This window comes from Podarcis muralis, chromosome 1 (assembly GCF_964188315.1).
Source record: "Podarcis muralis chromosome 1, rPodMur119.hap1.1, whole genome shotgun sequence".
Classification (NCBI taxonomy): Eukaryota; Metazoa; Chordata; class Lepidosauria; order Squamata; family Lacertidae; genus Podarcis; species Podarcis muralis.
Window position 1 is genome coordinate 44,354,480 of NC_135655.1, and position 16,262 is coordinate 44,370,741.

At 41.7% G+C, this 16,262-nt stretch overlaps 1 protein-coding gene across 1 annotated transcript in view; it reads right to left on the reverse strand.

The window, feature by feature from the left end:
- Positions 1 to 15,235, reverse strand: part of LOC114582942 (cytosolic phospholipase A2 epsilon-like) — a 50,471-nt gene extending 35,236 nt beyond the window's left edge. The window contains exons 1-4 of the mRNA XM_077927183.1: positions 15,140 to 15,235; positions 12,662 to 12,751; positions 4,617 to 4,689; positions 236 to 372 (exon numbers count right to left, since the gene is read on the reverse strand). Of these exons, the coding sequence (XP_077783309.1) occupies positions 236 to 372; positions 4,617 to 4,689; positions 12,662 to 12,751; positions 15,140 to 15,235 (396 nt within the window). The remainder of the gene's footprint in view (positions 1 to 235; positions 373 to 4,616; positions 4,690 to 12,661; positions 12,752 to 15,139) is intronic.
- Between the last annotated feature and the right edge of the window lie 1,027 nt (positions 15,236 to 16,262).

The following is a 16,262-nucleotide window of genomic DNA, read 5'->3' on the forward strand; positions in this document are numbered from 1 at the left end:
TTTACAAATGGAGCACACTCAACAGGAAGCGAAACATGTTCTGCTTCCAAGGCAAAGTTCACAAACCAAAACACCACCTTCCGGGTTTGCAGCGTTCTTAATCCAAGTTGTTCATAAACTAAGCTGTTCTTAAACCAAGGTACCACCGTATTAGGAGCAGGAGAAGAATGCACATGTGATGGTATTATCTTGTTGAAATGGCCAGCTCAGAACAGTGCACAACTGAAAGTCTCACCTTGACTTGGTTTTGAATCCTATAATAAAACGTTTCATTCCAAACAGGGTTCTTGCTATTATTGACAGTTTTGGTCCGCACTTTTTCACATGAAGAAGTAGGTAACCAGAGGGTCACGTAACAATCAGACTGGCTTACTGTGTAAAAGAAGAACAGCATAATAAGCTTCCATTTCTTCATTACGAGATGCAAAGCTTGCATTTTGTCCATATCCTCACTGCATGGTAGTAAATCAGAAGTGACAAAGAAAAAGGGTTTGGTTGAGACTCCTTTCCAATACAGTGGTGCCCCGCAAGACGAATGCCTCGCAAGACGAAAAACTCGCTAGACGAAAGGGTTTTCCGTTTTTTGAGTTGTTCCGCAAGACGAATTTCCCTATGGGCTTGCTTCGCCTTGCGAGTTTGTTTCCTTTTTCTTAAAGCCGCTAAGCCGCTAATAGCCGCTAATAGCCGTGCTTCGCAAGACGAAAAAACCGCAAGACAAAGAGACTCGCGGAACGGATTAATTTCGTCTTGCGAGGCACCACTGTATTTGCCCAAACATGGTTTGGAAATCAGGGCAAATACACCTTAAATGTTTTTGCTAAAGTGAGATTACTTTGGCACACATCTCAAACCCCACTCCTGCCATTGAATGAAACCATTCAACAATTTTCTAATTATGTTGCCGAAACTCATAACTGCCTAGTTCAGAACACAAATTTGTGAGCTTATTAGATATAATATGAATTGAACTGCAGACAGCTACCACAGATAACAATTTAAATAAATCTCTACACTCTGACCAGTTGATGTACGTTATTCCTTTTCCATTGGCCTTGACAATAAGAAAGTGTTACATTTTACAGTGTGCAGTCCTGGTTTATGTTGTGGGATGGGTAATTCAAATAGAGGCAACACTGGCTACATTTGGATGTCATGGTAAACCATGGTTTCAGATTGGCTTGCCTCAAACAACATTATGATGTTTCAGATTCATATACATCAACCACAGTTAGTTGATTTGAAAATTAAAGGACAAACTGTGGTTAAACAGAAACAGGAAAAAACACGCTTCTAGACTTCTCCTTACAGCACTACTGAAGAAGACATGAGACAGAAGGACCACACAAGGCTCATGGCATCTCATCTCAGTTCATTTATTATGATAATGTGGCCACATTATATAAAGCAATGTAGGAAGCTTCATGACAGTGTTGTTGTATCCACCCTAACATTAATGCCAAGCTACTTAAACCAAAATCACAGAGACATAAACCATTAATTTGGGAACACCCAAAACAAAAAGGTATGCAAATAAACCAACTGCAACTCCTGTTCATATGACCATTTCCAATATATTGACAAATACATTTGTTGCAAATCTATTCAGAAGTTCCTAAACTGTATTTATGCGGGCGGGGGGCGGGGGTTGCATGTCAGCCTTTCATATGGGAAAGTCTGAAGAGGGGTTGTAAGTAGGAATGTAAGGGAATTTTAATGAAAACAAACATTGGAAAACAGACTGCATATTTGTTTGCTTATTTGTCCCCTGTCCAGAACAGAAATAAATCCTACAGATACAATTGATATTTGCAGCTGCTGTTGTTTTCAGTGGTTATATCATGCTGTCCTGTGCACATTGTTCCCTGTGAACTACTATTTTATTTCAGAAACCTAAAGTAAATTATAAAGACAGTAGCAATGTTCAGATGTTTGCCTAACGCATGAAGAGTTATGCTGGGGGTGGGGACAGAATTCACATGCAAGGTCCACCTCCGATGTATTGTGACACACTAACTGCTCTTTTGGATCTTTGCACAATTAGCTCAAAAGTCTGAAGAGGGTTTTTCAATATATTTGACTGAATTTTCTTGGAAATTCTCCCTGATAAGCCAGGGTTCTCATTTGTGTGTCCTTAAGCACATTCAACTCAAAACTGAGTACTCACTAATGGTTCTTCCTCATCCTTGGAAAAATGTGACAAGTGGAGTGCCACAGGGTTCAGTCCTGGGCCTGCCATTGTTTAACATCTTTATAAACAACATGGACAAAGGAATTGAGAGGACATCAAACTGGGAGGGGTAGCTAATGTTGCAGAAGACGGAACCAGAAGATTGGAGAACTGGCCCCAAACTAACAAAATGAATTTCAAAAGGAACAAATGTATGGTTCTAGATTTAGGCAGGAAGAACCAGCTGCACAGATATAAAATACCTGACTCTCCAGTAACACATGTGAAAAAGATGTAGGGGTCTTAGTATAGCACAAGCTTACCATGAGTCAACAGTGTGATGCAGCAGCAGCAACAAAACAAAGACAAAAAACCCCCAATGTTATCCTAGGCTGCATCAACAGAATGGCCCAATAAAAGGAATAGCACTGTTCTAGTCTGCTTTGGTCAGACCACACCTGGAGTACTGTATCCAGTTCTGGGTACCACAATTAAAGAAGGATGTTGACAAGCTGGAACATGGGCAGAGGACGGCAACCAAAATGATCAAGGGTCTAGAAATCAAGCCTTAGAAGGAGCACTTGAAGGAGCTGGGTATGTTTTGCCTGGAAAAGAGGAGACTGAGAGGAGATATGATAGATATCTTCAAATATCTCAAGGGCTGTCACATGCAAGAGGGAACAAGCTTGTTTTCTCCTGCTCTGGAGGGTAGGACTTGAACTAATGGCTTCAAGTTGCAAGAAAGGAGATTCTGACTAAACATCAGGAATAACTTTCTGTCAGTAAGAGCTGTTTGACAGTGGAACAGACTCCCACAGGAGGTGGTGGACTCTCCTTCCTTGGAGGTTTTTAAGCAGAGTTGGATGGTCATTCACCATGCAGAAGATTTCTGCAAAGCAGGGAGTTGGGTTAGATGATTTTCAGGGTCCCTTCCAACTCCACTTTCTATGGGGCAGCATTCAACTAAATTATTCTACATGGGCATGGCAAGTGATGTCACATTTATAAACTGGTACTCCATGCATAGAGTCTTCCTTTTGGTGTCAATGGCTCCCAGGGACATGCAGAACTGGATTGAATACCTCCATATGATTGGGCTGAACATCGTGTGGTGCACTACCTCCTGGATGCAGGCTTCTGGTGACTTCTCCATAAGGGCAGGAGGAAACAAAGCCCATAATTACCACTTTAGGTTATTTGAGATTGACATCTCAGATATCCCTTAGATCTGTGGGTTATGTGACAGTTCACTACTCCATAAAGCAGGGCAGGCTTCAGGTCCACAATAGTACAGTGGCCAGTATTCATGCCTGTCATATAGGTGGCTAGAGATTGATTTATTCATGGAGAGCCCCTCTCTTGAGATAGAGGACATAGCCTAATGGCAGAGCATGTGCTTTGCCTGCACAATTCCTCAGGTTCAATTTGTAGCATCTTCAGTTAGAAGAAAGATTAGGTTGCAGGTGATGGAAAAGGCCTTTGCTTAAGACACTGGTAAGGATGGAAGGATCTGCCAATACCTGTTATTTCAGTTTCTCATTCTCCCAATCCTAAAACCTGATCTTCCCATTTCTGCTGCAATTTGCAGTTTTTAAAAAGATGCTCAGGAAAATTATTTAGCATTTTAGTGTGAATTTCTCCTAATAAACATGTTTTTGTACACAGTTTCAACTAATGTAAGCATTTTGGCAAGCAATTTCTACTAATATAATGTTGTTTGTCTGCCATTTTCACTAATGGCACAAGATTCAGATAAGTGTGAATTTTGAAGGCTGTTTGATAAATTCAGCTTTAAATGTGAATGGCATTGAATTTCTTCCCCATCCTTAGATTAGAGAGCTATTGCCAGTCAGAGTAGATAATCCTGGCCAGGACATGACCTGATATAAGTTCTCTGAGGAAAAGTGATTGTGAGAATATCTGAGGGCTCTTTCTCCTTTACTCAGGAACCTCCTTAGATTAAAGAGACCAATTTGGTGGACATTTCAGATAAACTTCGGGACTACTCAAATGCCTTTAGCATCACTATGTGGGATCTACCTGTTTGTGATTAATGGTGCAATCCTATGCATGCCAACTCAGAAATAAGCCCCATTAAATTCAATGGGATTTACTCCTAGGTAAATGTGTAGAGGTTGCAGCCTAAGCCAAAACAATCCCTCCCACTCTGCTTTCCCCCGTTCCATATTTTCACCAGATCTTTTGCAAGGCAAACCAGGCAAACCAGTTTATTCTTCTGTTCTCCTTTCCACCCACAAACAGTGCAAATAGTTATCTTACCCAACTTAAGAGTTTATGAGCAAGCCATACTTGGGCACTGATATAAATACAGTTTCCTATGCAATTTATTTTGTCAGCTATGAAATCCTGCTATGAAGCTAGATGTGCAAACTATCAAGAGTGAGTGAACTCTAAAAGGAAAATGAAACAGGAACGGAAGAATACTCACAGACATCAGCTTGGCGAAGGTTTCTCATTCGTATGACTCTTACAGTAAGCAAGTTGCAAGGAAATTCTTTCTGCTGGAAAACAGCAAAACAAAGCAAAGGATGAATATTAAATTGTGTTTGGATAATCAAGTACCTAGCAGAGCAGCAAGCTAACCAATGGTTAATAATTCTGCAAAACAACATATAAGTAATTGTCTAGGCCAGGGGAAGTCAACCTTTTTATACCTACCGCCTACTAATGCATCTTTCTTGATGGCAAAATTTCCTTACCGCCCACCAGCACTAGATGGAAGGAGGATTCAGCTTGTGTCCACCTAAATTGCCCACTACTGGGCAGTAGGGACCAGGTTGACAACCCCTGGTCTAGCCTAAAGAATGAAGCGCACATTCTCCATGTCCTTGGCGTGTTCAGATCACCAAGTGGCACCAGTTTTCAATAGCAAATAATAATGAAAGCTCTGAAAGATGGAATTAACCACCATTACTTCCAGGTTATTCGCTGATTTCCAAATAGCAAATTCTGTTTGGACCACTTTCTTCCATTATAACTGAACAAACACCATTTGACCCTAAAGCAAATACAGAAGAAGAAGAAGAAGAAGAAGAAGAAGAAGAAGAAGAAGAAGAAGAAGAAGAAGAAGAATAGGAAGAAGAAGAAAGAAAGAAAGAAAGAAAGAAAGAAAGAAAGAAAGAAAGAAAGAAAGAAAGAATTCAACACTATGGAAGTATCTTTTCGGTATTAAATTCATTTTAATACCCCACCATTTTTTTGTTTTGTTTTGTTTCACTTTTAAATAACACCCAGCACTGATTCTTCAAAAGAAGGTGCCTCCTAGACCCTTAATGTGTCTGTGTTTTTTTTTTAAATGCTGCAGATATCTAGCCATCCTAGATATAAAATAGCATTCATCATTTCCTGTAGGAAAGGTGTTTGATCATAATCCTCGTCATCAGAACTAAGCATTCCCAAGTGCTTCTCCTAACTGTTCTTCCTGTGGGTGGGGTTCTGAGTGAAGTTGATGGGCAGGTTGCTGCTGACATAATTGTTATTTATCACTTATATAGCACTTCAAATGGGATTTATGGTCCCTATCTGGTTTGTCTTCATTACATCTCTATGAGCTGGGCCACTAATCTTCTACATAAGAGGAATTGCAGTTGAAAGACAAGACTTTGCCCGTATCTAATCTCTTCCATCTATGGCTCATCAGGCACATGGAACAAGGTGTTTCCAATTCAAGTCAATTTCTGTGTCTTTTGGACTCTCGTGGTTCTCAGGTTGGACCTAATTTTTCATCAACGGGTACAAATCTGTCACTAATGTAGAGAATAGCAGCACAATAGAGTCACTGGCAGGATTTAAATAAACATTTGCAATTTTATTTGTAAAGAACAAAGAACATAATACAATGGTACCTCAGGTTACATACGCTTCAGGTTACATACGCTTCAGGTTACAGACTCTGCTGGAAATATTACCTCAGGTTAGAAATATTACCTCGGGTTAAGAACTTTGCTTCAGGATGAGAACAGAAATCGTGCAGCAACGGCAGAGCAGCAGCAGGAGGCACCATTAGCTAAAGTGGTGCTTCAGGTTAAGAACAGTTTCAGGTTAAGAACAGACCTCCAGAACGAATTACGGTAAGTTCTTAACCCGAGGTACCACTGTAGTATGACAATATGGAAGTATATACAAACAGCAGATTGTAATATGAGAGGTAATAAACCAAGGATGGAAGTTGAGGGAAGTCAGTAGGGAAAGGGGGAAAGTGAAACTTGAATGTAATGATTGCAGATATTGTTATGAGAGAAAAAACTCAATAAAAATGATTTTTAAAAAGAGAGAATAGCAGCACATTAGCTAATGGGGAGAAGTCCGAAAAAAATAAATCCCTGGAATAATTATACTTATTTATTTTACTTAACAACATAGGTGCCGACTCCATGGGGCTTGAGGGGGCCCGAGCCCCCTCAAAAATTCGTTTGGGGGGGCTCTGCCCCCCCAATAATCTCCGGCGCCCCTCCAGCAGAGCGCCATCGCCGCCCCTCCCCCAGCCCAAAATGCACAGGGAGGGGCGGGCTGCATGCCTCCTGCCCTCCCTCCCGAGCAAAAGCTCCACCCAATTTCCTTTGGAGCTGATTAATAGGCGCAGCACGCTCTCCCCTATTCGCTCACGAGGAGGCGGCGCCACTTTATTTGCATATTCATGAGCTTATTTATTATTCATGAGCTTTCCCGGGCCCCCCCAATATTTTTTATAAGTCCGCGTCCCTGCTTAACAAGATGTATCTACCACTTGATTATAGTAAAACCTCTACAGTAAGCAGTTTACAAGAACATTATAAATAAAACAGTTTGAAACAATTAAAAACATTTGAACATCATTCAACTTAACAGTAAAAGAAATTAAAACACAACAAAATATATTTGTCTGGGTAGATTTGCATAAATAAAAATGTTTTAAGCAGGTATCAAAAAACATACAGAGAGGGTGCCTGCCTGATATCACTAGGCAGTGAGTTGTCTGGGAAACCAAAATAAATCTGGCATATATTGAGTGTCAGTATTTAATGAATTAGTGTACTACAAATGGTTGTAATTCTGATTAGAGATGGAAAGGCCTGGGGGGGGAACGGAAAAATTGGAGTGGGGGGACAAGGTTTTTTCCATTTTCTTCCCAAAGCCGTTTTTTTCTGGAAGAAATGAGGGGGGGGGGGGGTTGGAATATTCAAACCATATCAAACTGTTTTTTTCAATTTTTCTGGGGGGGAAAACAGCTTTGGGGGGAAAACAGGGAAAAACAAGGGGAAACAGGGGAAATGGGGGGAGAGAGGGGCAATGGGAAAAACAGGGGGAAAGAGGAATAAAATTGGTGTCCCCCCTCATCTTTCTGGTCCCCCCCCCAGGCCTTCCCATCTCTAATTCTGATCTTATTATTGTTTTTATTGTTTCTTTAATTTGTAATTGCTGAATGTGTAATTGTTGTCATAGGTTTTTTGTGGTGTTTTTTTAAAGACAGGGAGTTCCAAAGTATGGTTGCTGCTAAACTAAAAAATGATTTCTTATAAATGCTGAATCGCATTATGTGGCACCTGTAGCAGTGCCAGTTCCACAGATCAAAGTTGGGGAGTGGGCACAAATGGAGCTGCAAAACTGATTCCATGCCCTAACTTTGGACATTTCTTGGCCAGAGTAGCAATAACAGTAGTTGCAAACTCCAGAACACACTGAGGTGCCAGTGGAAAGTATAATGTACAGAATGATTCCTGTCACTCTGAGGGGAACAGAGGTATCAGTGTGTGGATGAAAGTCTCATGGTTTCAGTTGTCTCTATACTAATGCAGAGTATGAGAAACAAGCAAGAAGAATTTGAGCTCTTAATCAAGGTTGCCAATATGGCCTAATAGGTATTACTGAAACCTCATGGGATGAGACTCATGACTGGAATGTAGAAACTGAGGGGTATAACCTGTTCCAATGGAATAGACCAAACAGGAAGAGAGGAAGAGTACCATTGTATGCAAATGATATGTACACTTGCGAATAGATCAATGACTTGGAGTATGGAAGGCAGATTGAGTGTATAAGAGTAAAAAATGGAGAAGATAGAAACAAGAGCCACCTTACTGCTATAGACCTCCAAGCCAAACTGAAGACTTGGATGATGCCTTGCAACAGCAGATTACCAAACATTAAAAAAGGAGAGTTGTGTGACTTGAACCACCGTGGTATATCTGTTGGAATGCAAACTCTGCCAAGAATGTAAGGGCCAACAAATTCTTCAATTGCCTCACTGACAATTGCGCTTCCCAGAAGATGGGAGAAACAACAAGGGGGTCATCTCTCTTGGACTTGGTCCTCACTAACAGGGAGGAACTGACTGACAAAGTGAAAGTACTGGGAACCTTAGGAGGAAGTGATCATGACCTCTAGTGTTTAATTATACAAAGGCAAGGGAAAACTGAGTGCAGTTGGACTTGCACTCTGGACTTTAAGAAAGTTGATTTCTAAAAGGTTAAGGAACTACTGGGTGAGATCCCATGGTTAGAAATAGTCAAAGAGAAGGGAGTCCAAGAAGGGTGGGAGTTTCTTAAAGGTGAAATACTGAAGACACAAAGGCAGACAATTCCAGCAAGAAAAAAATGTAGGAAGCACTGAAAGAAACCAGTGTGGATGCATAAGGAGCTTACAGATGAGCTGAGTTGTAAGAAGGGGAAGTGTAAGAAATTGAAGAAAGGAGAAATAAGAAAGGAAGAGTATACATAAGTAGCCAACAATTGCAGGGAGAAGGTCAGGCAGGCCAAAGCTCAGAATGAACTCAGGCTTGCAAGAGATGTTAAAAATACCGGTAATTTTAAAATGTTTATTTGGCTATGTTTGAAGCAAAAGGAAGAATAAGCAAGGAGTAGGTCATCTGCATGGAAAAGATGGAGAAATGCTATTGGGTGACAGAGAGAAGGTGGAACACCCAACATCTACTTTGTCTCTGTCTTTACCCCCCAAAAAGCAGCGCCCAAACTGGTGGTATCAGAATTAATAATGCAAGAATGGAACTGCAGCCCAAGATAGGAAAAGAGATGATAAAGGATCACCTAGCTACTTTAAATGAATTCAAATCTCCAGGGCCTGATGAACTGCACTCAAGGGTACTAAAGGAGTTTGTGGATGTCATCTCAGAGACTCTGTCTATAATCTCTGAGAATTCTTGGAGATCAAGTGGGGTTCCTGCAGACTGGAAGTGAGCAAATGCTGTCCCCATCTTCAAGGTGGGAGGGGGAGGAAAACCCTGGTAACTACTGACCGGTGAGTTTGATACCAGGAAAGGTCCTAGAAGAGATTATTCAACTGTCGTTCTGTGAGCACCTAGAAAAGGATGCTGTGATTACTAATATTCATTATGGATTTCTCAAAAACAAAGACATGCCAGACAAATCTCCTTCCTTCCTTCCTTCCTTCCTTCCTTCCTTCCTTCCTTCCTTCCTTGGGCATGTTTAGCCTGGAGAAGAGGAGGTTAAGGGGTGATATGATAGCCATGTTCAAATATATAAAAGGATGTCATATAGAGGAGGGAGAAAGGTTGTTTTCTGCTGCTCCAGAGAAGCGGACACGGAGCAATGGATCCAAACTACAAGAAAGAAGATTCCACCTAAACATTAGGAAGAACTTCCTGACAGTAAGAGCTGTTCGACAGTGGAATTTGCTGCCAAGGAGTGTGGTGGAGTCTCCTTCTTTGGAGGTCTTTAAGCAGAGGCTTGACAACCATATGTCAGGAGTGCTCTGATGGTGTTTCCTGCTTGGCAGGGGGTTGGACTCGATGGCCCTTGTGGTCTCTTCCAACTCTATGATTCTATGATTCTATGATTCCTTCCTTCCTTCCTTCCTTCCTTCCTTCCTTCCTTCCTTCCTTCCTTCCTTCCTTCCTTCCTTCCCCAATTTATCTGAAACACTTACCTACATTGCCACTATCTTGGCAGGATTCGAGCTCAGCTTATCTTCCACCCTCCTACTGCATCCAGGCAGCAGCCCAGGGACCACACAGCCTCTCCCAATTCTCCTGAACAATTCCAGGGATAACCACAATGGGCTACAAGGCAGTGGCGTAGCGTGGGTTGTCAGCACCCGGGGCAAGGCAAGTAATTTGTGCCCCCTAACCCGTGGATTTGCGCCCCCTAACCTATGGATTTGCCCTAACCCCAGATGTTGCGCCCGGTGCGGCCGGCCCCCCCTGCACCCCCCACGCTACGCCACTGCTACAAGGGAGTCATATACTACTTTTAATTTGTTTAATATTTTGACTTTTGTATTTTCTAAAGTATCACTGTGCATTTTTCTTGATTTTCTTGTTTTATCTTTTTGTAAGCCACTTTGAGGGTGCTGCTGCTGTTTACAATCAAGCAGTGTATTAAATAAATACTTCCTCTCAGTCCCCCACAGCAGTATTAGTATTACTGGGCTACTTCACAAGGCTGGCATAACCCACACTTTCTTAACCATTAAAAAAACCAACCCTCCAATTGATTGATTTGTACTTGCAGGTTTTATGTTTTCATACTAATGTTCAGAATTTATTTAACAGTTAGAGCATGAAATCCTTTCATTGTTGCATCCTTTTTCTTTTGAGTGAACACCTTACTACCCAGTCACCTGAACACTAAAAACCTGGGTTTCTCATTTGTTTTCTACTGGCAACAACCACATCTCAACTAGGGTAGGCAAAAGAAAGTTTTGAAGAAACTTCAAAATGAACCAGAAAGTCCTCCTGCATTATCTGAATGCAGAGAAAAGCTGGCGTGAGTTTGCTACCACACAACCTGTTTATTGAGCATTCATCCCCATTTGCAGGGGAAATTGTTGATGTTGACTATTTAATGAACTTTCATCCTGATTTGTTTGCAATGCAAGATTTGTTGCATCAAAGCAAGCGTGATTCCACACTTTCCACTGCCTTTCCCCAACACTTTCCTTATTGCAGAAGCCTTATCGTTTGGGGAAGTGGGCTTGTTGTGAAGGACTTCCCAATCAACAATAATCGTGCAACCTGAATTTGCCAGTATGTGTTTGAATCTCCCCCCCACACACACACACACACAAATAGTGACAGTCTGGAAGCACCCTGAGACACACACCAAAGACTCCCTCCCCTCAAAAAGAAAGGGGGGTGAGCTTCACATTTTCTTCTCCATTGTCTGAAGAAGGAATTTCCTGGGTTGTTCTGAAGCCATTTGGAGGTTTTCTTCATAATTGTGTGACACTAAATTTCTCTATAGCATTCCGGTCATAGCTCTGACTTTATTTACTAGGCGCAGTAACATATTTCAGAAAGCAATTGCTTCGAATGGTTGCCTACAAAGTTTGCTTGATAGCTTTCATTGTCAAAGGGCTAGAGACTGAGTTGAAAAAGATAACACCTCAGAGTCTGGACCATCTGCTGGATCTGAGCCTATAACGGTACGCCAGTCTTGGCAGCTCTAGCTGCAGACTTTCCAGTGGCAATGAGACCTGGGCATGACAACATATGTCTTAGTTATATCTATGCTGGGTTACTGAATTGAACACTCTATATGGGGCTGTCTCTGAAGAAGTTGCAGAAGTGTCCATTGGTCCCAAAAGCAGCTGCAAAATTCCTGGTGGGTCACATTGCACCATAGGATCACATTGCACCAATCTTGGAACAACTGTACTGGTTTCCAATTTTCTCCCTGGCGCAAGTAAAAATGTTGGCCATTGCCTTTCAAGCACTAAATCTTTTGGTCTGGGGTGCCTTAAGGATCTTGTCCTCCCGTGCTATCCTGACCTCTAGGATCAGCAGGAGAGGGATTCTCTGGGAACCTCCTGGCGTGGGGGAAGCCCAGCTAGATAGGACAAGAGACAGGGCCTTCTTAGTGACTGCAACATCTGAAATACAGGTTGCCCTTCCCTCACTGTTTTTTTTTCACCAGCTACTGAATACCTTTTTATTCCAGAAGAGTTTTATTTTATGTGGCGGACAATGTTTCTACAGTTTTTTTAACTGCTGGTCACTGTAGGTATGTGTATGTGTGTATATATATATATAGTTTTATTAATGTTTCATCTTGAAAAATACGAAGAGTGATTTTTTTACATGAGAAGGATGAAATATAAATGTTTTAATGAATGAATGAGTAAATAAATCAGTGGGGAAATACAGCCCCTTATCTCCCTTTAAGCTGCCCCCACTTTAACTAACTTATCGTGTGTACACATCAAACATGTGCCCAAAGTGAGCTTACAGGATACGGCCCAGATCATACTATGGTAAGAATCCTAATGACACAAATTGAAATATAATAGAAGTTTCAACACATAAACTTCAGAACAGCAGATTCTAAAGTTATGGGACAATTGCAACAGATTAAAATCTGCAGACACTATATAAATAAGGAAACCAATTCAAAGGTCCCACATCCAAAACTCCTTATTGTTCATCTGTTCAGATACTTGGTAAGTAGCTTTCACCCTTTACCCTTCTTTGATTCTTTCATTCCAGAGCACCCTTGCCCCAATTCTAAATACCCACCATACCTTGTATTGAGAATTACAGTGCACTTCATTGCACAGGTTCATGGGTTCATTTCCCAGGCTTTCCACTGGATATGCATTTATACTGAAGTCCTGTGAGGGAGGCAAAGGGACAGAAAGGAGACAACGTTCAAAAAGATAAACTGTGTATGTAAACCAACAACTTTATCATGTTGCAATAGCATGCACTTCAAACAGGAATAAATGTTGAAATTCTGAAGTAGAGGTGTTGGTTATTAAATACCTGGTTTAGCAAGTAGTGAGAGCCAACATTAAAAAAAAACAAAAACTAATCAGTGGATGATTTGGGGCACATATTCTTGACTGGGAATGCTGAGTTGCAGGAAAAGGTCAAAAGAATGTAAATTACACCCTTCCCTTTGGCATAATGCCATCTTTTCAGTTTTAAAGTGCAGTCACTTGTCTACTCAGAAGTAAATCCAAGAAGCTTGCTTGCAGGTAAGTGCGTAAAAGGTAAAGGACCCCTGGAGGGTTAATTCCAGTCAAATTTGACTATGGGGTGTGGCACTCATCTCCGCTTTCAGGCCGAGGGAGCCGGTGTTTGTCCGCAGACAGCTTTCTGGGTCATGTGGCCAGCAAGACTAAACCGCTTCTGGCACAACAGAACACTGTGATGGAAGCCAGAGTGCACGGAAACACTGTTTACGTCCCCATCACAGCGGTACCTACTTGTGCTGGTATGCTTTCAAACTGTTAGGTTGGCAGGAGCTGGAACAAAGTGACAGGAGCTCACCCCATCATGCGGATTCAAACTGCCGACCTTATGATCAGCAGTTCAAGAGGGTCAGTGGTTTAGACCACAGCACCACCCACGTCTCAGGTAAGTGTGTACAGTGGTACCTCGCAAGACGAATGCCTCGCAAGACGAAAGGGTTTTTGGTTTTTTTAGTTGCTTCGCAAGACGAATTTCCCTATGGGCTTGCTTCGCAAGACGAAAACATCTTGCAAGTTTGTTTCCTTTTTCTTAAAACCGTTAATACCCAGGGTGCATTGCTTCGCAAGATGAAAAATTCGCAAGACGAAAAAACTCGCAGAACGAATTAATTTCGTCTTGCGAGGCACCACTGTATAGGCTTACAGTCTAAGTCATCAAAGCATGAATGCTTGGGTTGTTGTTTTTGAACAAACCTTTGCATTTAAAACTTTCCATCTGGATTCCCACCACTGTGGTACCTATACACTCTCTCTATTTAAACTATGGGAGAAATGAATGAAACAGAGAATGAAAGAACTGGTGCATCTGTAGAGAAATGTTACATTCTACTGAAGCCTTATGTTCCCCTCCTGCTTCTCTGGCATGAAAGCCAAGCCAGGGCCTCACGGGGTTACTTTCCTCCCAGTTCTCAAAGCCCCAATTGGCAAGTCTAAGGAATCTTGGTGTTTCCAAGCATTCAGTAATGACTCTACAGTGGACCCTTGGGTTACGTAACTTTGGGGTTGCGAATGTGGCAAACCTAGAAGTGGGTTTGCCACTCGCGCTCGCGCAGAAGCGCTCTGTGTGCCTCGCACAAGCGAAGAAGAAGCACCTCCGGTTACGAAGATTTCGGGATATAGCTGGGCCTCTGAAATGGATCTCGTTTGTAACTGGAGGTACCACTGTATTTGTAACCTGCTTTTCCAGACAGTCTTGTTCAGAGAACCTCTGTTACATCCTATTTGTATTCCATCTCTACTAACTGACTATCTTCCTCAAGATACACAGTGCAACATAGTTAGGTGGAGACAACAACCTGTCTCTTTGATGTTCTGGTTAGCAGGCAAAACAACAGCAACCCTACTTCTTGATCCCTTGGGAACCAGGCTATTCCTGCAATGTAGTGTTTTGTAATGTACTATATTTTTCCGTGTATAAGATGCCCTCCTGTATAAGACGACCCCCTTTTTTTAACCCAATTTTTTTAAAAAAAATATCAATATTTTAAGCATAAAATTGAAAAATGTTGATATTTTCTTAAATATTCAAAGCACCAGTATATTTAGTACCATATATTTAAACATCAGTGGTGGAATGGTTGGTGGAAGTGCTAAGCAGTAGAGCATGACCCTCTGGCGCAGGGGGTGGACACCATGGGGACACAACTTGAGTTGTTGAGCAACTCCACCCATGCCCATGCCAGAGAGTGAACCCCAACCTGAACCTGAGATCAGGCCACCTGGGCCACCCGCCCCAGAGCCCAAGCCTAAACCCCTGTGCATTCACCATCCCCATATAAGACGACCTCCAATTTTTGACTTTTTTTTTTTTTTGCAAAAAACATTGTCTTATACACGGAAAAATACAGGTATATAAAACAGAGAGAACAATTATAACAGAGCAATGAAAAGGAAAATATTGAGAACAAAACCATAAAATCAGCTCTTGGGTGGCTCAAATAACAGAAAGTCAACCACCCTCAATAAAATATCCAGAGTTGGGTAGGGGGTAGACCCATATACTTTTTTCTATTATAGAATGCCTACCTGACACGAACTGGAACAGCATGCTGTTTTGGTTGGCACATTGAAGGCATGTTTAGCTGGGAAAGGCAGTTGAGCTGGAAGGTGCTCCTGAAACATCCTTACAGCCTGTTGTGCTGGCAACAGTAATTGAGGAGGCATCTAAAAACTAAACTCAAGGCCCGCCCTTTAGGAATGTAGATGCCAGCCCATTTTCTCCTACTCAGGTAGAAGAGGAAGTTCATAAGATAGCTACAAAAGGAAGAGGCTCATTGTCTAGAGGAATGGAGTTGTGAAAGGTACTTTCTTAATCTCCCTCCCTCCCATTTCTGTTTACAGTCAAGCAGTAGTTACTTGAGAACTCTTGATTTGTGCTAGATAAAGAATTTAACTTGAGCAACTTCTCTCAAGGCTGGAATACTCCCTCAGGTAGCAGCTGTTTTCTGAGCGATTTCAAAGCAGTTTTCCCTAATTCTAGTGACCCAATTCAGATGAAAAGAAGGAGAAAAGAACACTAATTACGAAGGAGGCTCTGCCTAGAGATGTTTCTCCATCGCCATCTCACCTCCTTTCCCCCGATTTGTGCTAGATGACGAAAGCATCAGGTGTTGTTTTCCTGTGAGATAAATTTTTGTGGTTTAATTTAAAACTTTTACCCCACAACATGCACAGACTCAAGACACCTTACAATAGTAATCTAAATGAGGTGATGAAGTTATCCAATTATATGATAATTAGAAGACTGACAGACAGATTGTGAATCATCGGAACCAACTCCTAGGGGCCGAGGTCCCTTCAGTCCCCTATAAAATATTTGAGGGCCCCCCATTGATGGCCATTGCCATTCAAATGATGTTTGTGCACTGTGTCTTGTGATCAATTATGTGGGTGCGGCTTACCTGCCCCCCCATATTTTATTGAAATTGGCACCCCTGTTGTGAATCAAAAATATTTAAAGCACAGACAAAAATCAATGAGCAGACATAGATTTCTACTTGAGTCAGTCTTGCTCAGAAAAGACCCACTGAAATCAGTAAACTTAAGTTAGTCAAAACTGAAGTTGTGTACACATTACCAACTTAAACTGCAGGGAGGTCATCCAGCACCCACTCCCTGCATCTCAGATAGCATTTGCATGTCATTGTAA